The following is a 27,529-nucleotide window of genomic DNA, read 5'->3' as shown; positions in this document are numbered from 1 at the left end:
TTGACATGCACCTAATCAATGAAATATATTCAATGCTGGTACCGTAGTACCATAGTAATAAGAAATAATCACAGTCAATTGTCAGTAACGAAACAAGTGTTCAGTGTTCATAATCATTGTTGAAATCTGATCAATGTTCAAAGTCAATTCAATGTTCATTTGGCATAGTCCTTCAGGTGTCCATCAAATGTAGATTTGGTCTGTCGCTGTGATCTGCGCAGGGGTAGGGTTTGGTTGGTAGGCGTTGCCTCAATTGGCACTTGTCGAGTGACAATTCCTTGGGTGGCTATTGGTGCTGCCACTGGTGTTGTTTCCTGGGTGACAGCTGGTGGTACTACTGGTCTTACAGGGTTTGTTTTCTTGTCTCTTGCTGGGACGTAGGCTGTTCTCAGCAGCTTGAATTTGGATGCATCTCTGCATACTGTTTTCCCATCACTGGTTCTCCTAGCATGGATTGTGGAACCAATTACCTTTGTGGCAATGTAGATGTACGGTTCGAATGGGGTGTCTCCTTTGCGTTTCTTGTCGCGTTTCAGGAGAACGGCTTCTCCGGCTTTGAACTTGTGTTTCTTGGCTCTGTGTCTTCGGTCACGGTAAGACTTCAATTTCTCTTTGTATTTGCTGTCTCTTTTCCTGACTACTTCGTCCCTGCTGGCTCTCTCTGTTGGGTAGTGGTCAAGTCTGGTACGGATTGCTCGATTCATGAGGAGATCATATGGCGCATTTCCTGTGGCTGGATGAGGTGTCTCTCGGTATGCTTGTAGCATGTCACAGGTTGCTTCATGGAGATCAATGCCTTCTGCGCGTGCTATAGCGGCTGTCTTGTTCATGAGCTTGTTGAAACCTTCCACCTGTCCCTGGGCTTTGTGATGTCGTGGCGTGATTTTCTTGTGCGTGAACCCCATTTCTGCTGCAAATTCTTTAAAGTCTTCTGAGTTAAACGGTGGTCCATTGTCTGATTGGACTGTCTTGGGGACTCCGTGAGTGGCGAAGACTTTCTTTAACTTCTGCCGTACCGGCTTGATGGCTGTCGAGTAGACAAATTCAACCTCTGGGTATCTTGAGTATTGGTCAGTTATGACCAGTGCGTACTCTTTGCTTGGGAATGGTCCACAGAAGTCGATTTCAATGGTTTCCCAAGGTCTCTCTGGCAGTTTTGTCATCTTGGCTGGTTCAGTATGCTGCGTGTTTGTTGCTATCTGGCAGTCAAAGCAAGTGCTCACAACGGTGTCAATGCGAGAGTTCATGGCGGGAAACCAGTACTTTCGGCGTAGCATTTCTTTAGTCTTGCTGATACCTAAGTGTCCTTGCTTGTGGGCTATCTGGATAATCTTGTCTCTCAGTGATTCAGGGGGGATGATTCTGTCCATTCTCAGGATCAGTCCTTCTGCCATGTATAGCTCTGCTCTCAGGTCGAAGTATGGCTTGAGGTCTGGATCAGTCTTGGTCCATTTGCCTGTTTGCATGGCCGCAGCGAGCTTTGTAAGCTGTTTGTCTTTTGCGGTTTCTTCTTTGATTCTGTCCAGAACTACAGCGTGCTCTGATTGGACAGTGGCGATGACATATTTCTCAAGACGGTCGTTCCCTGTCTCCGGCAGTGGGTGTCTGGACATGTAGTCAGTCATGTTGGTTTTACCAGGGATGTGAATCATTTCGAAGTCGAGGTTCTGCATTTTCAAGGCCAGTCTTTCAATGCGTGGTGGCAGTTTAGCTGTTGGGTTGTTGAAGAGTGGAAGCAGTGGCTTGTGGTCCGTTGCTAACTGGAACTTTGGTGCGCCAAGCAGGTACATCTGGAGCCTGGTTGTAGTGAATTCGGCTGCCAGTGCTTCTCTCTCGATTTGAGAGTACCTCTTCTCTGTGTCAGTTAAGGTCCGGCTCACATAGTGTACTGGTTGGAATCCTTTACCAGTCTTCTGAAACAGACCTCCTCCTAATCCTTCTGGGCTTCCGTCGCAGATGACAAGTGTTTCGTGTTCTGAATGGTACGGGATTAGGACTGGGGCTGCTGTGATGGCGGCTTTCAGGTCCTTGAAGGCTGTTTCTTGTTCTGTCGACCACTCAAACTTTGCGTTGATTTTCGTGAGCTTTCTCAGTGGTTCGCACCGGCTGGAGAAGTTCCTGATGTACCTGGATAGGTAGGCTACCATTTGGAGAAAAGAGACTAATTCCTCTTTGGATGCTGGTGGAGCACAGTTTTGGACCGCTTGAATCTTGCTTGGACTTGGTTTAAGACCTTCTTGTGTAAACAAGTGTCCGTGGAAGTCGATGGACGCTTTTCCAAATTCGCACTTTTCACGTCGCAGGGTCAGGTTGTGATCCTCCAATCTCTGTAGCAGTTGCGTAAGAGATTTGTTGTGCTCATCCCAGTCTCTACCACCGATCATAATGTCGTCACGGTTATTGAGAACCTTTGGGATGCCTGATATGATCTTGCTTATTTCTGCATCGAACAGATCTTGGCTGTTTACTCCGCCAAAGGCCAGACGTTTGTACCTGTAGTTGCCCCATGGAGTGGAGAAGGTCATGGTTTTTCGTGATTCGGGGTCGAGGCAGAACTGGTGGTAGCCATGGTTAAGGTCGAGTTTACTGAAGATCTTACAGTCTCTGAATACTGTTACAAAGTCCTCTGTGATTGGGGCTTGGACGTTGCGTGTGCGGAGCATTGATTTGTTCAGGAGACGGAGGTCCAGGCTAACTCTGATGTCTTTAGGGTTCTTGGGCTTTGGTTGCACGACGATTGGTGAGCACCAGGTGATTGCTTCGTGGTCAGGGACTTTCTCCATGATGTCATTTTTGATAAACTCTTCAATTCTGTCTTGGAGGGGTTCAATGAGATGGTATGGGACGCGTCTAGGTTTCTGGGCGATTGGTATGGCGTCTTCTTTCATAGGTAGATGAATTTGTATCTCTTGGCCATCTCTTGTTGCTTTGCCAACACCTTCCATAAGATTCTTGTACCGATTTAGGATTTTCTCTAGCTCAGGATTCTCATTTTCGATTTTCTTCACGGCTTTGTTTGGTTCTTTTAATCCGCCTGTTTCATCGATCTTTAGCATTCCAAGTTCATCTAAGCTGGGTCTTCCCAGTAGAGGTAGTGAGTCAATCTTTCCTTGGACTACCACGATTGTTGCTTCTGTTTCTCTCGTCTGGTTTTCGATTTTCACAGTACATTCTCCCATGATTGGCAGGTCATGGGTGAGTGCTTTTAATTTGATTTTCGATTCTTCAATTGCCATTTCCGGTCTTTCTGTTTGCAGTTTTCGGAACTGATATTCATCCATTATGTTGGTGTCCGCGCCGGTATCTGGCTCGACTGTGGTTTCAATGCCGTTGATGAGGATGGTGCAGGTCTTCTGAATGCTTTGGCTGGCTTTGTGTATCTTTAGGTGGTGGATGAAACAATCATCGCTCGAAGTGTCGCTGGAATCCGACTTCCGGTCGATTTCCTCGTGACCTGACACTTGGTGGATTTTTCCATTTCGATTGTTTGATCTTCGATGATTTCGTCGTCCTCGCTGATCGCGTCTTGTTCGAGAATCTTTTGGATAGCGAGTTTGCTGTGGACGAAAGCCTTTCTTCTCTTGAGGGTTGCTTTTGCAGACGTTTGCGTAATGATTTCGTTTTCCACATGCGGTGCAAGTGGCGCCGATCGCCGGGCATTTCTGTGTGTGTTTACGCCCACATCGACCACATGGTTTTTGAGTTGGCATTTCTTCGATGCGTTTAACATCTTTTTCTTCGTGGGAAATCTTCTTTTCCATTTCGGACGTTTGCTGGTTGGTCTCTTCGTCAATAGCGGCTTCATCCAGAATTTCTTGAAGATTCCAGCCTTGTCGAATGGCTTTAACCCGAATTCTTCTATTACGCATTGTTTTTATTAAGTGGTCTCGGATGGCGTCGTTTTCATCGTGATATTCGCATTTCTTGGCGATTTCTCGTACACGAGCGAAGTATTTGGCGAGTGATTCGTCTTCTTCTTGCTGTAGATTTCCAAGTTGAAATCTCGCGTAATCTTTATTTTTCTTTGGGAGGAAATGCTTGTCCAGCTTTCGAATGAATTTCGTGTATTCGTCCGCGGGCGGGTCTGTACTTTCGACATCTGGTAGAGAGTCTTCGAGATCGGCGATATCGCGTCCGCCGTAGATGATTAGGCCATCCTTTTTCAACTCCGGGTCTTGAATGCCGAAAAAACGGAATTGACGTTCGATATCCTTCTTCCATTTATCCCATCTGTTGGCGGTGTTAGTGGGATCGCGGTCGATGACGAAGGGTGTAATATTGAGCTGTCTGTTTGTAACAGTGATGTTTTGCTGTGCCGGTTGTGCTTGGGCTTGTGGAGCGGCGCTACTGCTCGGTGGAGCCGAAGCATTTTCCATTTTCTATCTGCGTTCTGTTTCTTCGCTTCTTTTTCTTATATCCCGTCCTCGTCGCCAATGTAGTGATCGGGTAAGACGAAGGAAGACAAGTACAGTGTACACGCGTTCAGTCTAAGATGTAATTTTACTGTAATCTCATTCTTGGATGATCATGTTACATTGGTGGATTATTAAATCACGTGTATCAATGATGTAATCGCTACATCCGACAGTAAAAGCAAGTAACGTAAAACTTTATTTAGCCGCTGGGTTAGCCTTCGTGATAATGCTAGTAACATATAACGAATATTAAACTTGATTCAGGTCCTTCAAGAGCTCCACTCCTAAATATTTATTTTGTTTACGGTGTTTATTTATGGTGCATTTCTCCTTTGCGTGGGACCTCCTCCAATTGTTTTCTCTTTGGACTCATTGAAGAACACCGTCTCACTATTGACTTCATTAGGAGCCTAGGAAGCTTACAATAGGCCCGGCCATCCACACTACACCGGAGCAATTTAAAAACGCAACAACCACCGGTCGTTTTATATTTTTGCTTGAGGAAATCTCGGCTAAGGAAATCACGTGGTTCTCCTGATCCTATCATGTTCGAAAAGGTCCGTTTTAAAATGTTTTCTGTTTTCGCGAGGGATTACTCTGGACCGTATGCCTAACCGTAGTAATAAAGCTATATGCGTTGCTGCAGAGTTTTGAGTTTGAAACAACATGCATCTTGGGATTCACAATGTAGACGGCGTCAAAATAAACCAAACAAATCATAGCAAAGCTCTCGGACTGAACATCGATGAAAACCTATCCTGGTGAGATGGAGGAGGCGGGGTGAGATGTGGTGTTGGATAAGAGTGGGGTAGATCTTGTAATGAAAGGTTTCTACATTTTTTGGAAGTTGTTTACTATCTAATAATATACATGAAAAAATTACTCCATTCTGATTGGCTGAGAGCAGTGCAGATCAAGTGTAATACCAGTGCAAAAAGTGTAGCACCAGTGCAAATTACACATCGTAATTCTGGATTATGATTGGCTGAAGACAATAGGAAATTTTCTAAGCCAATGATATCACGTGAAATGACGACGAAACGTTTGTGCGGAAACTTTGAAAAAAGTTTTCTCATAAGAGAAAAAATGGCTTCAAGAAAGATCTTCCGGCACTTCCCCCACGCCAATTTTTTTCATGTTTATGATATTGATAAGTAAAAAAGCGGCTTGTGCAATTTCGGCTTTTTTAAAAAACTCACTCGTGCATATTAATTCCGAATTTAACTCGAGACCGTATGATTACCTATACTAATTAGCATATTTTGATGTTATGGTGGTGTTTCATGTGCTTTACTCCAAATATCTTCCGTAGGGTTTTCAAAGTGTGGCATTCGACACTCTTTGAATGACTGGTCCAGAAGGATGCAACAATTAATCTTATTTCTCAACAATCTCAACGTTTACAAGGTGAGCCATGGGAAACACTGAGATTCTAGGAAAACAAAATTAACTAGTTTGTCCGAGGTATCAGTTGTTACAAAGTGAATGGTTTGAACCCAGGAGTATCAGTAATTCGTATAGTGTGATCGTCCGGGTGAGGGTGGTTCTGAAAAGAACTGTTGTTGGAGACTGACGTTTCGACAACCTGTGCGGAGGTCATCCTCAGAGTCAAGTGAATAGTGTTAGTCAGTCGATGTTACAAGTCTGCTCCGTTGAAAGTGATTGGCCAGTTTGGCCGTGATGGTATTGGCTGAAAGACTGGTGTAAAGTTTGTCAGCAGTCATTGGTCAGTTCTAGCAAGTTTCGATCCGTCTACTGTTAGTCAAACTGATTAAGTCGGCTTGTATGAGGTCCGTCTATTGTTAGTCAAATTTAGTCGGTCTGTTTGAGGTCTGTTTGTCGGTTTTGTTTATGCTCTGAATAAATCGTTTGTAAGGTGCCAGTAGTTCTTGACTTCACTAGGCGTTTGTTCTAAGTTAGTGTACCAGCTTTCCAGAGTCATTCTCGTTGCTCGTTTGTGTTCAGTCAGTCTCGTGTCTGCCAGTCTCACCGATGTAGGAAGCCTGGCAATCGGAGCATTTGATCCTGTAAACCGCTCCCTGTCTGTCGTTGGATTCGTCCTTGCCTTTAACGTTGGTCAGCAAGCGTCGTATAACGAAGTTGTGGGTTTGTGGTCCTCTGCTTCTAATAAGTAGTTATTATGCCGCATAGCCTTTGAATCACCTACTACATGTATTTAGATAATATCATTAGAGGTAAATCAACAGCTGCAGTGAGGCTGAAAGTCTGGTATCTCACTTGGAAAACGCATCAAATGTTGAAAACACAACGATCACCGATCACTTTGGATTTGTGTTTGGGTAAAACTCGGAAGGGAAATATCATTATTATTGTACCACTGCCACTGTTACTGTCACTGTTACTGTCAGTGCTACTGTCACTGTCACTGTCACTGTCCCGTCACCGTCACTGTCACTGTCACGGTCTTGTCACTGCCACTATCATTGTCACTGTCACTGTCACTATCACTGTCATTGTCACTGTCACTGTCATTGTCATTGTCACGGTCACTGTCACTGTCCCGTCACCGTCACTGTCATTGTCACTGTCACTGTCATTGTCACTGTCACTGTCATTGTCACTGTCACTGTCATTGTCACTGTCATTGTCATTGTCACTGACACTGTCACTGTAACTGTCACTGTCACTGTCATTGTCATTGTCACTGACACTGTCATTGTCACTGTCACTGTCATTGTCACTGACACTGTCATTGTCACTGTCACTGTCACTGTCATTGTCACTGTCACTGTCATTGTCACTGTCATTGTCATTGTCACTGACACTGTCACTGTAACTGTCACTGTCCTTTCACTGTCACTGTCATTGTCACTGACACTGTCATTGTCACTGACACTGTCATTGTCACTGACACTGTCCTGTCACTGTCACTGTCATTGTAATTGACACTGTCACTGTCACTGTCATTGTCACTTGTTTTCATTGTCACTGTCACTGTCTTGCACCGCCACTATCACTGTCACTGTCCTGTCACTGCCACCATCACTGTCACTGTCACTGTGACTGTCCTTGTCACTGTCACTGCCATTGTCTTTGTCATTTTCATTTTAAGAGAGCGTTTTCAGATTAGGGCTTTTTAATTCGGGCTTTTAAGTAAAAGGACGGTAAAAGCATTGAGACTTCCATGGGATGTAAAATGCGTTTTTAAGAACCCATTTATTATTATTATTATTATTGTTATTATTGTCATTGTCACTGTCATTGTAACTGTCACTGTCACTGTCACCGTCACTGTCACTGTCATTGTCACTGTTATTGTTATTTTCACTGTCACTGTCTTGCACCGCCACTGTCACTGTCACTGTCCTGCCACGGCCACTGCCACTGCCCCTGCCACTATCATGGTCACTGTCATTGTCATTGTCACTGTCACTGTCACTGTCACTGTCACTGTCACTGTCACTGTCACTGTCATTGTTATTGATCTAGTCTCTGGATAAGTGCAATAATTTATAAAGAACCAAAAACTTCACAGTTTACCAACACCTGTTTTTCTTTTTATTCCAGCAAGCAAAGCGGATTACATGAAGAATTCCATTATTGTTGATCACGTTTTGCTACAGGAAATAACAAAATCAAATTCCCCTTACTGATTTATATCCCTTAATTTTGCACTGAATGCAAAGTTTCGTTACGGTTTCATGCTAAAGTCTAAGTTTCTCGTCTCATTTGAGTGCACGCTAAATACTTAATAATTGAGACTTTGCATTTCGGATTTTCTGACAGGTTCCTTTTGTATGCTAAGCATCTTGAAGGACAGTGACTTCGATGTACTTGATTCCAACTTTCTCACCTGCGTTTTGCTTGTATACCTCGAGCGTCAGTCCTTTGTTGAGCATCAGTCGCTTGGTGTAGGAAGTGGTCTTAACGAAGCCTCCGTCATGCGCAGTGTAGCACGAGCCCCAGCGTTCATCCAGCTTCAGGGTGATCACAAACTGACCGGGATAGAAAGAGTCGCTTACTTTGGGTGAAGAATAATTGATCCATCCATGTTGACTCAAAGTTGTACCAGAGGTACTCTCGAACCCATGACACGGGGAGCTGCTAGTGTAAGTAAATTTATCTCTCGTAGTAATCCCGACAACAGCTATCCCGTCTGACACACCATATGAAATATCACTGTCCTGTGTTGTCCCGATACTGACGTCATGAGAAACCACAATTTTAACGGTCAGCGGAGCGGAATATTGCAAGACACCAGCAGGAATCATGGGAACTTTAAGGAGGGCAGCGCGATTCACTGAGCCTGAGTTAAATCTGAGTTGTTCGGTGGTTTTCGTATGGGAACTGTCAATATAGGACGCCTGCTCCTCCAGCCAAGTTGGAGTCATGGTTTGATGATAAATCACGTTTTCCTGCAGAACAAGTTTGTAAACAAAACTATCATTAGAAACTGGCGAATTAAAGCGCAAAAATCAGCGGATGAAAAAGCATCAAGTATTAACTTAAAATTTGAACATAGAGCATATAATTTTTGAGTAGCCTGTTCTTAAGCAAAGTCGTTGAGTTAAGTGACCAGTTAATTGATAAACCGTGTCACTCACCTGCGCCTTGCGAGAGTCTGTTGGAAACGCGGACTGCAATAAAACCGAAGAAGTAAATTAGAGTTGTGAGCAGAGAAATTGAACACACCTCCACTCTAGTATGAGGCATATTTCCAGTAATATTACTAAGTACTATGCCATTATAAGCACAATACCCGTAAAATTCAAATACTAATAGTTTGTGTATATTGACGCGCGTTTTTTAAGCATCTCAAATGAAACATTTACTAAAGCAATTATTGGGAACAAAAATTACTCTTCCGGATACTTTACTAACATTGTTTTTTTGTCTTAATTCTAGCTACTCACAACTGAACCTTAGAAGTTCTTTTTTATCATTATTCGACGGGTATTTTGGTTGTAGCTCTTATTCTTTTATTTTATGTAATGTTTCTTTCACTTGCTCGCTTTCAATTGTTCTTAGTCAACTTAATTTTTTGGACCCTAAAATCTGTATGCCTTTTTGTGACCAAATTCAGTCTCTTTGTTCGGAAATATTCCGTTTGCTTTCGCTGAAAGAGTAAGTCTGAGTAGGCTAGCTATATTCGTAACAAAAGTTGCGTTCTGCTTGTAGCGAATATCATTAGGTGAAGTTGAACTGTTCGTGATAGGTTTTTGAAATTCTAGCGGAGAATAACGATGTATTAACTAATTGTCTACCAGTTTGGTGACTTTTGTCACGACCGAAGAAAATGACTTAAAAGTCAGATACCAGATTCACGATGGAATCCCAATTTTTCGAACCCTCCCCTCAGTCGAACCAAGTTTTAAATTTACCCCCGATTTCTCAAACAGCCTGATTTTTCGTTTTACTTTGAGGTTCAGTCGAAATAGCGGGATTGCGCTGTAACTGAACAGCTTGTTAACAAGAAATTTTCAAACGTGTGACTTACCGCGGGGCTGCGTGACGCAACCAGACACAGAATTGTCAGAAACGCAGTGGTTGAAACGACTGGAAAGAACTTCATCGTGATTTCTTCAATTCTTGAAAACCGCACAGAAAAACTTACGCACCGCTAACACTTGCGACAAAGTCAGGAAACAAAATGACGCGGTCCCCTGAGCACTTCCTTAATTTATTGAAATGTTGAACACGAACATTTTCGAGCCACAAAGATGTTTACAATTAACTGCGTCAGCTTCCGTGCCGAGAAAAGGAGCAACCCAATCAGTTTAGTACGTTTTTCTTCACCCCGAAAGCGGTCGTTTTATTTCATAGTTTTCCTGAAATTGTTTTGGGAAGAGCCGGATTTGCTATCGTAATTTTTTCAGTACAGTTTTGAGCCGCGTTCGCCTTTCGTTGTTTATTAAATATGAAAAACAAGCCTATTGTGTTGTAAAACCAGTGTTGTGTCTGTGAAAAATTAATAATAACCATTACGTGTTTTTCAAACCTCAGTGTTTTGTCTATATAAAATTAATTAAGACCAATAGTAAAGTACTTTTCAAACCTTGATTCAATTCGTCCGTTGATAAAAATAACTTGCCAGATATGAGTTTAAACTGTTTAACGGCTTTACGAAGTAACTAGTTGTCTCTCTAAATTGCGTTAACAATATAACGACATGGATACACGTAAATGCATTCGGTACACTTGAGTTACGTTAACTGAAAATAAAATATTTTTTTGCCCAATCATACACTTGCGTCGGGTCATTGGTTCCCTGGAACACAATAGATGAATAGAAACACGTTCTGTGAAATATATTTCGTAGAAGGACACTAAAATTAATTGTCCAATTCGAGTACATTGTAATTTGCTCGAGCTGCTTGCGCCATCAGTCAGCGATTTGTTATTTTTAGAGAGGGGAAGGAGAGGGGCAGGGCAGATGGCAGAGGGGTAGTACTTATAACAAAAGTTCTATATTGTTTTGAAATCATTGCAATTGCGTTCACTGTGCGTGCTCAGTAAATTTCGCATAACCTATAAAGCGTTGCCTATGCGTTCCTTTGCTCGTCACCCGGGGACCCGGAGCTCGTTACTATGTGTTTCTGTAAAGTGGAATGCGTTCCCTTCCAAGATCTTCCAATCCCCGCGTACGCATTTTTCGTGTTTGCGTTATGGTATGGATTCCCATCGTGTTCCCTCCTGCATCTCCGAATGTGCCTTGTGAGTTCTTCCATACGTTTTATCGTTTGTTGCACTGCTTTTCCCCCCGTGAATGTTTCCTATTTGACGATTGACAGTAAGATTTGGGAACCCCACTCATCGAGACCGGCTAGGGAATTTTCAAGTTATCGTACATAAATAGAAAATGCATCTGGACTCGCTGACCAGCTGCACTTCACTCGAGAATCGCGAGCGCGAGAAGGAAGGGCGCGGGTCGTCACGAGACTGGTTTATTCCGTAATTTTACGGAAATGAGTGGTAATTACACAATCTCACAGCTCCATAAATACGAGCCACCAAAGTGGGCCTCATCGCTGAAAAATATTCCACAGCACTTTGTAAAGGTTAGATTACAATCTAGCAGTAGCGTTGTCAGCTTTTTACTGATATCGTGGCTTTAAGAGCTGATACAGTGTAAGGCTTAGCTAACGGCGCCTATAGATATTTCCAGTTTATGTCCAGCTTTGCGTGCTGCTACAAGACGTTTATCCGAAATAACACAAAGCCCTTGACCATTGTCAGATGTCGTCCAATTCCTGCAACTTCTGTGTGGGAGAGGAGGGGAGGAGAAGGGGTGGGGGGGGGGGGGGGTGGAGGGGGTGTTGGATGGGAGACCATAGGAGTGGGGTAGTTCTTGTCCTGTTTGGAAGTGGTTTACTAGCTGATTGGCATGTTTTGTTGTTAGGGTTGCATTTTATGTGCTTAATGCGCCAAAGATCTTCAGGGAGGTTTTTCAAAGTGTGGCATTTGACGACACATAATGACTGGTCTTGAGGCTGGCTGACAGAAATAGTTAATTTTATTTCTCAACAATCTTAGTATTTACAAGGTGGAGTCAAAGGATTAACACTGAGGTTCTATAGGAAACAAAATGAACTAGTTAGTTTGCCTGAGGGATCAGTTGTCATGGTATTTGCAAATAATTTGTTCCCGACTTGATGTACCCTGCGAATGCAGATGTACATGTATTTCCGGCGGAACCAAGTGACTAGCCAGAAATATGTCTGTGTTTGCAGGCTAGCCTCAGGGAGGTTTGTTGGGAAGCAGTTTCATAAGATCATTCCCAAAATATTCCAATCTCATGCTACAAAATTGGACTGAAATTCTGAAGGCTCAAGGGGAGTTTTCAAATCTATATTTCAAGAGTAATGCCTGTAATCAGTATTAAGGGAGATTTTAATATGAGCAAGTTTGACTGTTAATTTGTTTTCAAACAGAAAATGAAGAGGATTTTCTGTGTTAGTACAGAACTAAGATAGGAGATCAAAATAATCTGGTTCTTCAAATGGTTCGGGGGACCACCTATAGCATAGCTGTTGAATTTCTTGTTAAAATTAGAAGCAGAGTTTCTTGGAGGAGGAAAACCGGGGAAAAGGAGAGGAGATTAGTCCTGTATAAAATATCGGGAATGTTCATCGGAAAATTTGAATTAAACCCCTCAAGGAGACCAATCTGGGAATCAGGCTGAAGCTTTATTTGACCCCTAAAAGATACCACTTAAAACAGGGTAAGCTCAACTACCAGCTGCTGTTCAGGAAAGGAGCCTGTGCTAGTAGAAGGACTGCACACTGTTGGAAAGAAATTCCAGCTACATGACAAAAGCCAGTTTGCCTCCGATATAAATTATAAGCTGGTCTACAAATTTAATGATCTACTTTTATTTATGTCTTGAAGATACAGAGCATTCAAATTTCTTCTAGTGATAGGCAAACTTTCTCAAAACCAACTAACGATAACTTAAAATGTACTGTTGATTAGTTAACATTTTACAGCTTGCCCAAAGGGACACTCCAATCTACCAGTGGAACATTCCAAATGTCCCGAAAGAATTTTCGCTGTATATCAAAAGGGATGATCTGACAGGATGTGCATTGTCTGGAAATAAGGTGACTGGCATATTTTTTATCAATAATTATATATAACATTGTGTTAATAGTGATTTATTATTGTTATAGGAAAGGGAGGTGCTGTGGCCTCATGGTTAGTTCACTTGACTCCGGATCAAGCGGTCCAGATTCTAGCCTTGCCGGGGACATTGTGTTGTGTTCTTAGGCAAGATGCTTTATACTCTCACTAAGTACGACTCTCCACCCAGGTGTATAAATGGGTGCCGGTGAATTTAATGCTGAGGGGTAACCCTGTGATAGACTAGCATCCCATCTGGGTTGGGGTAGAAATACTGGTACTCCTGGTGGCTTTATGCTACAGAAACCAAGATAAACTCCGGCCTCAGATGGGTCACTCAAATGGCATGTATGCAGACTTTACCTTACCTTACAAATTGATATAAATCCTGTTTCTTATAAGCATATTTTTTGTCCCACTTTTGCTGACAAATTGCTTCATCAGACAAAGACCTTTCTTTTTCGGAAATGCATGTATGTCTTAAAAAGTGGCTAATTGGTTTGTGAGCGGACAGACAGACAGACAGACAGACAGACAGACAGTCGACAGACCGACAGACAGAGTGGTTGCTTAATATGTAACAAGAGGTGGTTTCTGGCAACAGGAAAGTTTGATCATTGTGTTTCATTTCTGTTGTAGGTTCGTAAGTTGGAGTTTGTTTTGGCTGATGCCTTAGGAAAGAAGTGCAACACTGTGCTTACATGTGGTGGCATCTCTTCCAATCATTGTAGAACTACTGCAGTTGCTGCGAGACAGCTTGGCTTGAAATCTTACTTGTTTCTAAGAAGTTCCGAACAGGCAAGATAACTTGTTTCTAAAAATGATACTTAATATACATATAATTAGAATGTAATTAGCCATCTTTTCCAAAAAAACTGAAAAGATGATAGGCCAACAAATACAGAATAGATTCCAATTAGTCTAGGTCAGGTTGTTTTTTCTGGCAGCCAGTTTGGAAGAGAACTTTTGACAATCCTGAGGAAAGCTGCCTTTAAACACTCCTGGCCATTGCGGCTCCCTTAGACTGGCCAAGAGTGATGAGACTGGTGACTGTGTTTGCAGGCAAGACTAAATAAGTGTAAACTGACTACAAGTTACCCTGATATAACTATATGTTGATAACCATTTTGCCAGTCGATCTATGTAATCTATTGTGACTGCAGATGTTTTTCTCCATTCCTGTAAACAGGCTAACAATGAACATAGTAAGCCTAACTGCTTATTATATAATAAATAGCCAGATGAGCACTCTGGTAATCCTTAATAGCACCCCAGATAGGCTGCTTACAGTTTTCTCAATAATGGTAATCAAAACACCATATAATCTTTCAAAAAATCATCAATTTTTAAGCAGTTACCCATTACCCGTGAACTAATTAATACCCTTTATTTGTTTCCCAGTCATTACCTCAAAAAAATATTTTTGTTGTCTCTTCCTGCATACAGACTACTGCTACAGATGTTGGATGTAAAGGCAATGTTCTTTTGAGTAGAATGGTTGGAAGTCATGTCATCCTTGTTCCTGAACTCAAATATAAATCAGGCCTCAAACCAATGATGGAGAAAATGGCAGAAAAGTTGTAAGTGAGGGGAAAGTGAGGAAGGGGGGGGGGGGGGGACATGGGAGTCTGAACCTCCCACTTCCCATACCCTTCTCTCACGCTTGCCGTACCTTTATCTCCCAACTCCCATCCTTGTCCATCTTGCTCAGTGGTCCTCTGTAAATAAGGGGACTCAAAACAAGTCCTGGTCATCTAGCGGTGCAATCCTTAGGCATTTCCTTTGTCTTTAGCCTTGCTCCCCTTAATTACTCATGTCATTTGACAGCTTAAGCAATGGCATTTCATGAGCTATGATGTAACCACCATAGCCCAAGGGCAAATTTTCGTTTTTCCTTTGGCCCAGAAGTCCCAAAATAAGCTAAATGTAAGTCAAATAACATTTTAGATTCTTGTTTTTAAAAGTATTAATAAATTAATATTAAGTGATTCTGGCCTTCTTAGAACTCCCCCTTCCTGCCCTTTCATCTGCCTTCTCCCACTCTCTATTCTCCTGTGTTCCTCCCTGCCCTCCCCCCCATCCCCACAGAGAACATAAGGATCTTTATTACTGATGTTAATCACCTTTTCTAACAGTCTGTATTTTATATTTTCAGAAAACAGCAGGGTTCAGCCCCATATGTTATAGAGGTTGGGGGTTCTTCGTATGTGGGCATGTTTGGTTACCTGACAGCATTCCAGGAAATGATGAATCAGGTGATTTATTTTTTAAGGTGTTGTCATAATATTAATTATTATATTAAGTAATTCATTATCAACTCATTAATTCTTAAGTAAAAGAAAAACCCTAAATAACCCTTTTAATATGGCCAACTTATAACTACAGCCAGCCTTTTGTTGTCCAATGATGGGTGAATGAACGCAGTTCCGCTCTACCTCTTACACCATATTATATGTAATGCACAAATTTTGGCAGGCGCAGCAGTGAAAAACATCTTCATTTAGAAGAGACACTACCTTTGTTTACTCTTAACCCTTGGTTAGATTTAAAGTTCTGTCTTTTGAACAACTCACCACATGGCCAGATCATTGACAACTTTTCCCAGCAACTTTCAAGGCTTACAATGTATTTCTCTTACTGTAGATCACTTAGTCTTTTTTAACTGTGTTGTAGTAATCTAAAAGGATTGCTGGCATATACCATGTTTTAGAATATCTTGGAGAATTTTGATGACATTGTAATGACAGTGGGCAGTGGAGGAAGTGCAGCGGGAATTGCCATTGCTAATTACCTAACAGGATCAAAACTCAAGTGAGTTGTATGTGTCATTTCAAAAATTTTCCATACCCCTTCCCCTCCCTATACAAGGTTTTTTAGTTCGAACTCCCTCCCCCTCAGAAAATTACAGTTCAGCTTCATATTTTTCTTTTTTAATTTATAACTCACTACACCTATGGGTGGTGGGTAGTGGTGGCACGGTTAAATGTGATTTTTGGCTTATATCTTCAGTCTGCAAATATGTGCCTGATGCAATTTGTCATGATCTTGTGAATACCTGTACAGGGCTGAAATAAAGGCCACATGCAAAAATTCAGCTAATTTGGAGCAAAAAAAGAAACCAAAATTGACATTTGTCTAATATCCCCTTCTATGACTAGCTTCTTCAATTGCTGTTTTGAACAGGAAATATCCATACCCCCCTCTTTATAAGGGTTTTTGGCGTAATCTTCCCTAACTCCTCTGAAAATTCTTACTTTCCTTTAAAATACTGGCTTTCGTTTATGATCCACCACCCCTTGGAATTTGCAGTGACCTTCCATGATTTGGGTATGGATATATTTTGGAGCTATACAATCTTACTAGTTAATGGTGTATAGCAGAGGCTGATAATTTGGGTTGATTGTGAAGGACTATCATATTATTGTTTGGCTCTTAGTGGCTAGTAGTTTCAGATAGAACAAAATAGTTCAATCTGCAGTTTATTTAAAATCCCACGTGTCTACATGTAGTCTTCCTCAGGAGAGGCAGTTTTGGTTCACGAGCGTAGGGAGCAGGTGAAAATGAATCATATTTTGTGCTCATATTTTTGTGAGTCCTCTCACAGGTGCACTTTGCTCATCAACTCATATCTCACGGCTTCGCCTTTGCTTGTGCTGCAGTGCATGAAATTCTGCTTGCAGGCTAACGGTATACATCTCATATCTACCATGAGGGTTGCTGTTTATACAACCCAGGCATATTGTTTTCATAAATTCCCAGATCTGCTTCCCATGCAAATTTTGCCCATAAGGGTAGTAAATTATTCTATCAGAAACATTCTCAGATTATCCCTTCATCCTTTACTCCCATCAGCCCTCTATCCCATTCAGAAGGAAGATTAGAGGCTGAGAATCTTGTTTCAGGCATGCTGCTCGTTCACTCATATGTTCAGTCTGCAAATATGTGCCAGTGACCCCTGGAGGTATACTCCCTTACATGTATAAGGGCTATATAGGTATGTGTGGCCCCAAAGGGTATGGTAGGTTTTTTTTTCTAGTTTAGCTTAGTTTGTTATTGATTGTAAAGCCACACGTATGTTGTGACTGATTTCTTAATAAAGACTACTGCTACTGCTACTACTGCTGCTGCTGCTGCTGCTGCTATGGTTTTCCAGCTGTTTTGGTCATAAACAGGGTATTGATATTGGCCATTTTGGTCATAAGTAGGGTATGGTTTTTGCACTCTAGTCTTCAACTGGGTATGTTTTTAGAAGAAGCTATTTTTTCACCATTATTGATAAGACCATCAACAAAAGCCCTTCATAAATTATGTTTAGGGTAACTGTGCCAGCGACAACTGTCATAAACTGGCCATCAAACTTTTGGTCAGGTCATAAATAGGGTAGGGAAAATCACAGATTTTGGTCATAAATAGGGTAAGGGTTTGGGAAGCAGGCGGCACATCCACACAAAATTTTCTGGGAGTACCCCCCATCCCCAGGCAGTGACGCAATTGATCTTGTGTGTACCTGTACAGGTGCCATGCTGTGAATGTGTATGATAATGACGCATATGTTTACCACAAAATAAATGAAGATCTTAGGGCAGGAGGACTTGATGTTCAAGCAGAAGATATCATCGATATCATTGGAGGATACTTTGTGCCGGGATATGGTATATCCTCTAACGAAGACCTTGGTGAGTGACTTCTAATTCTGTTAATTAAAATCAATTCAAGGTCATAATGTAATTGTAAAAATAACTAATTAAAATACAAACTCATCATATTGAAGCATTTTGCCCAATCTCATTCATTTACCCTGGATGTTGCCAAAAATGTTATTAATGGATTAATAATTAATCACTCTTACGTAGCAAGCAGGATTTTTAATATGTTTATATTAGAGCAGTTTTCATTTGAGTGTCAAAAAGTAATTGGCTTAATTTCCATCACCACACTGCACAATGGCTTTAAAACAAATCAGGTTACTGTTCATCCAATCAGACATAAAACCAAAACCAATTGTGGCTCACTTGCATATATGTTTTCCTGCATTTTGCAATTTGTAATTACTAAGTTGAGTTTTGATTGGTTCTTTGGATTGTGTCCCCTTTGGGATTGACCAGAGTGATTTAATTATTTCACTCACTACAACTTAACTTCTCGCTTACATGTAGTGCAAAAATTGTACTTCAAAATATTTCAAAGGGACCATGAGTGTTTGAAATTGAACACCCACAAGTAGAACCATTAGTCATTTTAATGTCATGTTTATAGTACTACTGAAAATGTTTTATGATTGTTAGAAAAAATTATGGAAATCTCCAGCACTACAGGAGTATTGGTTGACCCAGTGTACAACTTTAAGGCAGTCAAAGGACTGCTAAGCGAGATGACAAACAATCCCAGCAGATTTAAAGGAAGAAGAATTCTCTATATTCACACTGGTAGGTAAAATTTCGTAGCCTATGTAAAAGAAGCATTGCCCCTTCCCAATTATTTTTGGGGGGGCAGAGTGGCTGAAAGATATACCAGCTGTACATACACAGATGCTCTATGGGCTAGTCACGCAATCTTTCCTCTCTCTCGATAAGGAGTGTGTGACCAGTCTTCAGAATGTCTTCATAGGAGGCTAGCAAAGTTGGCACAAGTGTTTTGTTTCAGCGTTGGTGTATCTCACAAGAGTCTGCCAAGAGAAAAGGAGTAGTTGATCATATGTGAAATCCAAATGTTCAGCTGTTTAGGCTAGTCAACTGTATTTAATTGTGTTAATCTGGTGGTTTGAGTGTTTCAACCTCATCTCTTTGCAGGAGGAGTGTTTGGTTTATTTGACGGCAGAATGGATTCGTTAATCACAAGCTCAGAATCGTCAAATGGCATCCACAGGTGGAGAGACATCAATGATGCACCGCCGTGCTAAAATGAACTTTTTGTAAATGTGAGAAATCAAAAAAGGGAAGAAGTCAAACCATATCAGTTATCTTGACTAATAATCTTTTTTATGTATGTGTGATGCATACAGTGTTCATATTGATTGAGCTTACTCAGCTCCTAGGCGCAACACATATAAATAAATTGTTGATTAATTGATTGATTGATTGATTTGTGGCAATAGAATATGACAGGGTATTTACCTTTGTACTTGGCTGCTCCAGGCATTTACATGTCTCTAAAAGCTGATCACAGGCTCATCATTTGACCGAGATCTTATGAATAAATGAAATCTCACTTAGGAGTGAGTAATTTTAAAGGTTGCACAGGAAAATTGTACATGCTTCTCACCTTAAACTGTTGTGTGTTGTATAAAGACGACTGGGAATGAGCCAGATGCTGCCAGGGCTTGTCAGTAAGCCTGTATGATTTTTCTTAGTGAAAGGTACATGATTATATTTTCCAACTTTTTGCCAGCTTTTTAAAAATGTTCTTGCAACTAAAGGTAGCATTTTTTTCTTGGTAGACTGTTCAGGGACTGCTGTTAGGAGTAACTGTGAAGATATTGTGAAGTGCCAATAAAATTAATATTAATAATTGTTACATGACAGATAAGTGAAAAGACATGATATAAAGGACAGTAAATTTTCTTGTGCTTGTTTGCTGTCCAATTTGAATTAGACCATGTAGCAGTGGAGGTGGGGTGGCCTCATGGTGTAGGGTGCTAGACTCCGGATCAAGTGGTCCAGGTTTGAGCACTGGCCGGGGATATTGTGTTGTGTTCTTGGGCAAGACACTTTACTCTCACAGTGCCTCTCTCCACTCAGGTGTATAAATTGGTACTGGCAAATTTAATGCTGTGGTGGGTGGGGGTGACCCTGCGATGGACTTGCTAACATCTGATCCAAGGGGAATACATGCATTCCTTTTTGCATCTAGATAATGATTAGGTCCTCTTTTGCTTAGACTGTTGTGCGTGACCCAAAAGAAACCTGCAGGAAAAAAATGGCCATGAGACATTTCACGTGGCCTTTTTTCCTCACAGTTTATTTAAGGTTATGCTCAAGACAGACTAAGCAAAAGAGGGACTAGTCTACGCATAGTCTTACATGTAGTTGCTTCCTGCTACAGAAGATGGTGATAAGTGCTGGCCTGATGGGCCACTTAGCTTGTGCACAGACTTAAATTTTACCGTTATGTCAGTGTGCACAGGAATGTATTGATGACCCTGACACCATCACACCATAGTGGGACTGCTTGGGTGACCAGCGAGCAGTGTCCCCTTTAACTATTGCAATAACCAAACTTCGACTTTTTTAACTTATTTAATTCACTGGTGGAACCAAAAAATAATAACACAATCACTATTACTTTAACTTACTACAAGCACAAGTGCTGACCCCAATGCTTTTAGTTAAACTGACTAATCAGGGGAAAGTATCAGAAAACTACATCCTGAAAATTGCTATTCGTACAAAAAACAAAAGAAATGGATCAGTTTCAGTTGTAACACCCAACACTACAAATTTCAGGCTTCCCTCTGTTTTAAGGGAGAGCAGAACTTTTCATTTTCAGTCAGTTAACAAAACCCAATTCTGGTGACTGAAAATTCTGTCACAGTTCCTGAGAATGTCATTATGTCAACTAAAGACAATCATAAGTAGCAGGGCAAACTTTTAATGTTGAATACTGCTCTAAACTTCTTTTGTAGTAGTACTTTCCCATGTACAGACTGCGCAAAACATAACACTTAGTCACAGTACTGCTACTACAACCACACTAACGTCACCAGATGTTTTAGAGATGTCACTGTCACACTTGTGTCTCTTTCGACCACGTGGAGTGGTAAAGCCCTTGCCACACTGGTTGCACTTGTACGGCATGTTCCCATGAAATGACCTGTTATGATGTAACAGACTATCTCTGTGCGTAAAACTTACAAGACAGTCAGCACAGCTGTAGGGCTTCACACCACTGTGTTTCCTAAAGTGTTTCTTAAAATTTGAAGAGGAGTAAAAACGTTTGTCACATTGACTACATGGAAAGGGTCTTTCACCACTATGAATCCTAAGATGCTGTTTTAAACTCGATGGGTCAGACAGATATTTGCCACACTGGTTGCATTGGTAGGCCTTTCCATCAGTGTGCACAGCTACACGATGTCGGTCCAGACTTGACAATGTTTTGTAGCTTTTGCTGCACTGAGTGCACTTGTGGGGTCTCTCGCCAGTATGAATTCTGACATGCACTTTCACATTTGCCAAGTACTTGAAACATTTTCCACATTGAAGGCATTTGTAGGGCCTTACATCACTGTGAACTGGAAGGTGTTGATCCAAACTTGATAATGTTCTATAGCTTTTACTGCAATGAGTGCATTTGTAGGGCTTCTCACAGGAGTAAATCCTCATATGTGCTTTCATACTTGCCAAGTACTTGAAACCTTTTCCACATTGAGGGCATTTGTAGGGCTTTGCATCACTGTGAACCGGACGGTGTTGATCCAAACTTGATAGTGTTTTAAAGCTTTTGCTGCACTGATTGCACTTGTAGGGTTTCTCACGAGTGTGAATCCTCAAATGTACTTTCCTATTTGGCAAGTACTTGAAACCTTTTCCACATTGAGGGCATTTGTAGGGTTTTGCATCACTGTGTACAGCTACATGGTGTCGGTCCAGACTTGATAATATTCTAAAGCATTTGCTGCACTGAGTGCATTTGTAAGGTTTCTCACCGGTGTGAATCCTAAAAAAATGCTTTTTCATATCTGGCAAGTAAATGAAATCTTTTCCACATGCAGGGCATTTGTAGGGCACTGCGCCACCGTCAACTGCATGGTGTTGATCTGAGGTTGACACAGTGCTGGTCTGAGTGCATCTATAGAGTGACTCCTGGCTATGAGTCTTCAAATGTAGTTTAAAACTTCCTGAGTAAGTGAAACTTTTCTGGCACTGAGTGCATTGATATTGCTTTATACCAGTGTGTTCTTCACAGTGTCGGTCCAATCTTGATTGTTTGCTAAAGGATCTTTTGCACTGAGTGCATTTGTATGGTAACTCACCACTGTGAGTCTTCAGATGTACATTTAAATATGATGAGTGCTTGAAACGTTCCTCACAATAAGGGCATTTGCAGGGTTTGTCTTTGCTATGACTTGTTAGATGTCTTTGTAAATTTGATGTCTGTGAAAAACATTTGCCACATTCAGTACATTGATAACGAGGACTTGCGACACGTTTTTCACAAGATTTGCCGCCTGCATGCATCTCCAGGTGTTTACTTAATTGTGACGAGAGCCTAAAAGACCTCTCACATTGAGTGCACTGGTAAGGCATTTCACCACTGTGTAACCTTCGATGACTAGCCAAATTTGTTGACGAGGCAAAACTTTTTCCACATTGAGTACAATGGTACGGTCTGACCCCACTGTGAGACCTATGGTGTCTTTTCAAATGCTCCAATTTGCTGAAACTTTTGTCGCATTGAGAACACTGGAAAAGAAGATTGCTGTCAGCATGCACCTCCATGTGCTTTTGTAGTTCTGATGAGAGCCAAAACGATCTTGCGCATTGAGTGCACTTAAAAGACTTTTCATAGCCATGTACCTTCAGGTGTCTGTCCAAATTTGATGACGAGCCAAAACATTTTTTACAACGGGTACATATGTAGGGTCTTTCACCACTGTGAACCTTCCAGTGTTTTCGCAAATATCCCAATTTCTTGAAACTTTTCTCACATTGATCACACTTGTAAGGCTCCTTGTCACTGTGAAGCTGCAGATGTGATTTTAGCAATGAGTTGGACCTGAAACTTTTGCCACACACAGTGCATGGGAACATCTGTTTATCAGTTTTAGTCTCACTGCCGATGTTACTCATGTGTCATGTATTCTCACTTGCGTCTTGGTGGCTTTTTACAAAACACAAAAAACACACAGTTAGTGCAACAGACTGGAAATGATACCTACAAGCTGCAACCTACACCTAAATTTAAAACCTACATATTCACAAAACACAAGTGTGTGTACAAATGTCATGAACCGCAGAAGTCGTGTAGGCCTGTCAACCCATTTTACTCACAAACCATACCCTATTTCAGACCAAAATGGCCAAAATCTATACCCTATTTCAGACTACAATGACTAAAAAACCATACCCTTTGGGGCCAACATACCTACACAGCCCATGTAAGGGAGTACTTCTTCCCCCCCCCCCCCTCCCCCATCCGGGCCATGTATGTACCCACAATTTATCTGGGTTCTTTATGTCTATATCTGGGCTCACTTACTGCTACATGTAAACATATTTTGGAATTTGATTTTCATCCAACATTGTGTTTCTGTGAAGGCATCTTATATCTTCAAATATTACACCTCAAACTGTAAAACCTCTTTAACTAAAGCTTGATAGATTGATTGATTGATTGATTGATTGACTCTTGCATGTAAACTCAAGTAAAACCCATAGGAAAGCCAGCTGGGTGTACAGAATTGAGATGCATTCAGTTATTTATATTTTAACTTCAGAATGACTAATATTTTTAATTATTATCCACCTGCAGCGAATACCGTCTAAATAACAGTACAAATATACAGCAATATTGTACAGTCATTTGTACAGTAGAAAACCTGTTTGCCGTAAAGGTAGGTGCGTGCACGCAAAACTGTCACACTCTCCCTCTTTTCATTGATAATTTTTTTGACTACAGCAGTTGGATAATAAATATCTTATTAGATGTTTTGGTGTGTAGTATCGCATTATATTGTACTCGTTGTTTATATTTTCGATGGGCTCGTCAAAATACGGCACAACTCGTAAAAATATACAGCGATACTACACATTAACTGCCAAGTCACTAGTGGAGGGAAGGTGCCTATGAAGCGTGGGGGCTGCAACAATAGTCACATCCCCAAGGCGCTAGAACACCCGACTGGCCTGCCCAACCCGCAACCAAGCCACGAGCCCTCTGTGCCAGGCCCCCTACAGGCACCCATCACACTCAAGCCAAACGCTTAACAAACACTAACAGACGGCCTGAATGTTAGTGATAGTGAGATAAATAAAGAGAGAAAGAAAACATTTTTGGGTCTCCACCCTGGGGCATTCGAACATGTTTGTCCTGTCTCCCGCCAGGAATGCTAAATCCCGGGGCTTTGCCGGGGGAGGGGGGAGGGGGCATGCAGAGCTGAATTTATACTGAGGCAAAATGAAAATTTGTACGTAAGAACCATTCGTGAACAACAATCAAACACTATTGGACACTAGATCTCTAAAGTGGTGCTTATTTAGAGAGGCTTACATCCCTCAGTCATTCCATATTCTTTATTTAAAAGTCCCACTTTCACCTCAACACTTCAACTCTCAAACGCAAAATGGCGTCCTATAGTAGTAGGTAAACATTACAATCTTACCAAAGTTCACAACTGTCCGAATAAAATAAATCTTGACGTTCAGTTATGATTTATAGAAATCATACGATTATTTGTTACAAACTATCAAAGATTGACCATGCCATGAAAGCAACGAGTTGTAAATGCATACGAAAACAGATGAAGCTTGTAGTGCTATCTCGAAACAACAAGTAGTTCGTCGATCGCGTGAAAGCAAAATCACGAGAACAGTACACTACAGCAAGCAAATGAAGTTTTAAAGATTCTTTCACCCTTTACTAATCAATTTAGAGTGTCAAGAGTTCTGGTACTTACCAAAAATCGACAGAAAAGCAAGCGAAACAAACCCTTCAATGAAGCCGTCCCTCTACCACGCGCGTTCAACACCTGATCACATGACGCAGGGAGCCCTGAAATGTGTGACGCGTGATAACGTGACATTTCTATCAGAGAGTAAATGGTAACACAATTGTATTTTGGCTCGACCGATCGGAAAATTTTAAAGTAATTAACGGAACGTCTTGAAAAGGTAGTCCAAAATTTCCAACCGAAATATCCGAGTTGAAAATTTCCGCCGTCTTGGAATTATGATCTGGTCGAACTTTTGTTAAATTGAGTTTTTTGAGTAAATGGCAAATGCCCAATCCGATCGGAACTTTATACCGTCAGCCATTTTTGACTCATTTTTGCTCACCATAATTTGCACAAACCATTGACGAGCCGGTTTCTCCTTGTAAATGGTAAATATAAACAACCCGCGAGAACCTTTAACCTCCACGGGCGTTTCCCCTTTTTAGCAAACGGTTCGAGTTCGTGGTTTTTCACCCAATGAAAGCTAGTAATATATATGATAGATTGAGCCAAGCCTAAAAACTGAGTTCTGGATCGGTTGTTCAAAGAGGGTGGTAAAATAAATTGGTCCCCTTACAATTCCCGGAAAATGAAATCGGCATTTCACGCTTCACGAAAGAAAATTGAGATTTTTTGACACGAACTTTCGTAACTTGTGATATTTGAAAAGTTACGCCCAAAGCACAGCCTTGTTCTGTTGTTAGATGCCTTTATCATCCGTCCACTGCTTGTTCTGCGCGCAGCAAAACGAAAACCGTGTTCCTTGTTCTGTGTGTAACCAAGGGCCGGCACTACTTTCCTCCACCGCTTCATCGTCCTCCTCCGTCGCTGTCGCAAGAGTCTTCATCATATTCAGAAAGCTGATCAGCTCCAGAATCCCTTGATGAAATCGCACCTTCTCTCCTTTATTTCTTGAAAAGTCATTTTGATGTTCCTTTTCTAGTGCAAACTCTAGCCGTTCTCCCTGGTGGAGTGCAGTCTGATACATGTTGAGAGGAAGAGTTGCAGCCTCGTACTTAGTTGTTTCTTGTCGGACGGTGCGTTGCATAAAGGGCGCAAATGATAGAAGAACAAGAACACAAAGGTCATTCACTAAAGGAGTTATTGTCCTGTCACGGTCACGTAATATTGTTAATTACTGTCGAAAATAATAGAAGACACAAGCAAAATCACGGTTCAAGATGAATTAAATACTTCTTTCTCATTTCACGGAGAATTATTTCGGAAAACCACGGTTCACGTCTACTAATGAAATCACGATTCACGAGAAAAAAACAAACTATTTCACATTTCACCGGAAAAAAATTAGGTCATTCACGAATCACGAAAATACCCTTTACTACCTTCTTCAAAGCCCGATTAAGATATCCAACGATAAGCGAGAATTTTGATTTGAATTTTGTAACTTCACGGTGAGGGTTTCCGTTTATGTTGTTTGGCCTCCTGTTTTGAGTTTGAATAATCTCAAGGTCCCCAAAATACGGACGGAAAATATTTTGAAAAGGGAGCTTTTCTACGACGATGGCGTCACGAGAATCATGTGATTTCCTTGAATGAGTTTAACTCAAACAAAAATGACCGTTTATTGTTGCGTTTTCAATTTTCTTCTGATGAAAACAGATGAAAGCACGACTGTTTGGAAGCCCAGTGGAACACGAACCCCAGGTTTTTTTTATTATTTCTCCAATAAGTATACCTAATCATACGACTCCGAGTTCAATTTGGAACTAATTTGCACGAGTGAGGTTTTCAAAAAGCTATAATTGCACGAGTCGCTTCGGCGAGTGCAATTTTAGCCTTTTGAAAAACTTACAAGTGCAAATTAATTTCAGATTAAACAAGAAAAACCATATGATTACTTATTAGTAATATAACATGAAAAAATTCGCGTGGAGGAAGTGCGGGAAGATCTTTCTTGAAACCATTTTTGTCATTCGAGAAAAGTTTTTTCAAAGCTTCCGCACAAAATTTTCGTCATCATTTGACGTGATATTATTGGCTTAAAAAATTTCCTATTGTCTTTCAGCCAATCATAATCCAGAATTACGATGTGTGATTTGCATTGGTGTTACACTTTTTGCCCTGGCGTTACACTTGAACTGCACTGCTCTCAGCCAATCAGAATCGAGTAAATTTTTTAATGTATATTATTACTACAGAAAACTTTTCTCTGTAATTAGCAGTGCCTATTCAGATAGTTATGTGCTTGCTATCTTTGTCACACTGGAATTCGATCATGTGATTCACGTCGCCTACTTGCTAGATTGCCATTTTACAGTTATGTGCTTAGTCACCTGGCCTATGAATGCAAGTGAGGCTGGAGGTGACCTTGCTTTCATACAGACCTCTCTGCTTTTCTTATTTTAATTCAAACTAGTTGGCACAAGAATAACTTGATTTACACGACAAAAGCAGTGAAGTCTGTATCAAAACGAGCGCACCTCCAGCCTTGCTGCCATTCAAAGGCCAGGTCACTGAGCAAACAACTGTAAATGGTCTATTGATGGTTTTGTTTCAGCCATTTAATAGACACTTGTTGTTTTGTTATTTTCAAGCTAAATATGTAATGCCACCATTCAATTCCAAAAGGAAACACGAAAAATTAGTCGGTGCAGGTCGTGTTCACCAGACTACGTTGAACCTGGTCATTTCACGTTGTTGTTTTGGAGAGGACGGCAAAGAAATGTACAAAGATTTATAACACACGTGCACAGCCATTGTTCTACTCATTAAACCTTTTGTTTAATGGCGTTTTCGTTGCCGTTGGCGTCGTGGTCTGCTTAAGCTCCCTGTTTGCTTCGCCAAGGCTGACGGATTTAGACCAGGCGAAAGACAAACCAAGAAGAGAGAACTTTGTATAGAAGGCATAGAAAGGAGATATCCT

The 27,529-nt window shown here is 41.2% G+C and overlaps 4 protein-coding genes across 5 annotated transcripts in view; 1 reads left to right on the top strand and 3 right to left on the bottom strand.

The window, feature by feature from the left end:
• Positions 1-27,529, bottom strand: part of LOC145493923 (thiopurine S-methyltransferase-like) — a 152,429-nt gene that overhangs the window by 90,465 nt on the left and 34,435 nt on the right. The gene's annotated exons all lie outside the window — the stretch shown is intronic.
• LOC145492594 (uncharacterized) lies at positions 7,896-10,025 on the bottom strand. Its single transcript, XM_081472028.1, has 3 exons — positions 9,874-10,025; positions 8,981-9,013; positions 7,896-8,791 (listed from the first exon to the last, which is right to left on the bottom strand). Exons 1-3 carry the CDS (start codon positions 9,946-9,948, stop codon positions 8,177-8,179), a joined length of 723 nt encoding a protein of 240 aa, XP_081328154.1. The 5' UTR covers positions 9,949-10,025; the 3' UTR covers positions 7,896-8,176.
• On the top strand, positions 10,311-24,615 carry LOC145491966 (uncharacterized). Of its 2 annotated transcripts, XM_081471271.1 has the most exons (9): positions 10,311-11,434; positions 12,863-12,976; positions 13,635-13,793; positions 14,442-14,575; positions 15,151-15,250; positions 15,706-15,806; positions 17,511-17,671; positions 18,281-18,421; positions 18,785-19,419. In XM_081471271.1, the coding sequence occupies exons 1-9, from the start codon at positions 11,342-11,344 to the stop codon at positions 18,892-18,894; spliced, it is 1,113 nt and encodes a 370-aa protein (XP_081327397.1). In that variant the 5' UTR covers positions 10,311-11,341; the 3' UTR covers positions 18,895-19,419. The 2 variants fall into 2 exon arrangements, with proteins under 2 accessions (XP_081327397.1, XP_081327398.1); XM_081471272.1 differs by lacking the exons at positions 17,511-17,671; positions 18,281-18,421; positions 18,785-19,419 and adding an exon at positions 23,466-24,615.
• LOC145491965 (uncharacterized) lies at positions 20,307-24,671 on the bottom strand. Its single transcript, XM_081471270.1, has 2 exons — positions 24,610-24,671; positions 20,307-22,814 (listed from the first exon to the last, which is right to left on the bottom strand). Exon 2 carries the CDS (start codon positions 22,781-22,783, stop codon positions 20,660-20,662), a length of 2,124 nt encoding a protein of 707 aa, XP_081327396.1. The 5' UTR covers positions 22,784-22,814; positions 24,610-24,671; the 3' UTR covers positions 20,307-20,659.

The sequence above is a fragment of the Orbicella franksi genome, chromosome 7 (genome assembly GCF_964199315.1).
Source record: "Orbicella franksi chromosome 7, jaOrbFran1.1, whole genome shotgun sequence".
Lineage (NCBI taxonomy): Eukaryota > Metazoa > Cnidaria > Anthozoa > Scleractinia > Merulinidae > Orbicella > Orbicella franksi.
Note: the sequence above shows the minus strand (reverse complement) of the source record. Positions and strands in the feature narration are given on the sequence as shown.

Excerpts from the sequence above, each read along its gene's own strand:
- LOC145492594 (XM_081472028.1), bottom strand. The coding sequence starts at position 9,948 with ATGAAGTTCTTTCCAGTCGTTTCAACCACTGCGTTTCTGACAATTCTG. Across the intron at positions 9,014-9,873 it reads TTGCGTCACGCAGCCCCGCG|TCCGCGTTTCCAACAGACTC; the intron begins GTAAGTCACACG and ends GTTTTATTGCAG. Across the intron at positions 8,792-8,980 it reads CAGACTCTCGCAAGGCGCAG|GAAAACGTGATTTATCATCA; the intron begins GTGAGTGACACG and ends CTTGTTCTGCAG.
- LOC145491966 (XM_081471271.1), top strand. The coding sequence starts at position 11,342 with ATGAGTGGTAATTACACAATCTCACAGCTCCATAAATACGAGCCACCA. Across the intron at positions 15,251-15,705 it reads TCCAGGAAATGATGAATCAG|AATATCTTGGAGAATTTTGA; the intron begins GTGATTTATTTT and ends ACCATGTTTTAG. Across the intron at positions 18,422-18,784 it reads AATTCTCTATATTCACACTG|GAGGAGTGTTTGGTTTATTT; the intron begins GTAGGTAAAATT and ends ATCTCTTTGCAG.
- LOC145491965 (XM_081471270.1), bottom strand. The coding sequence starts at position 22,783 with ATGAGTAACATCGGCAGTGAGACTAAAACTGATAAACAGATGTTCCCA.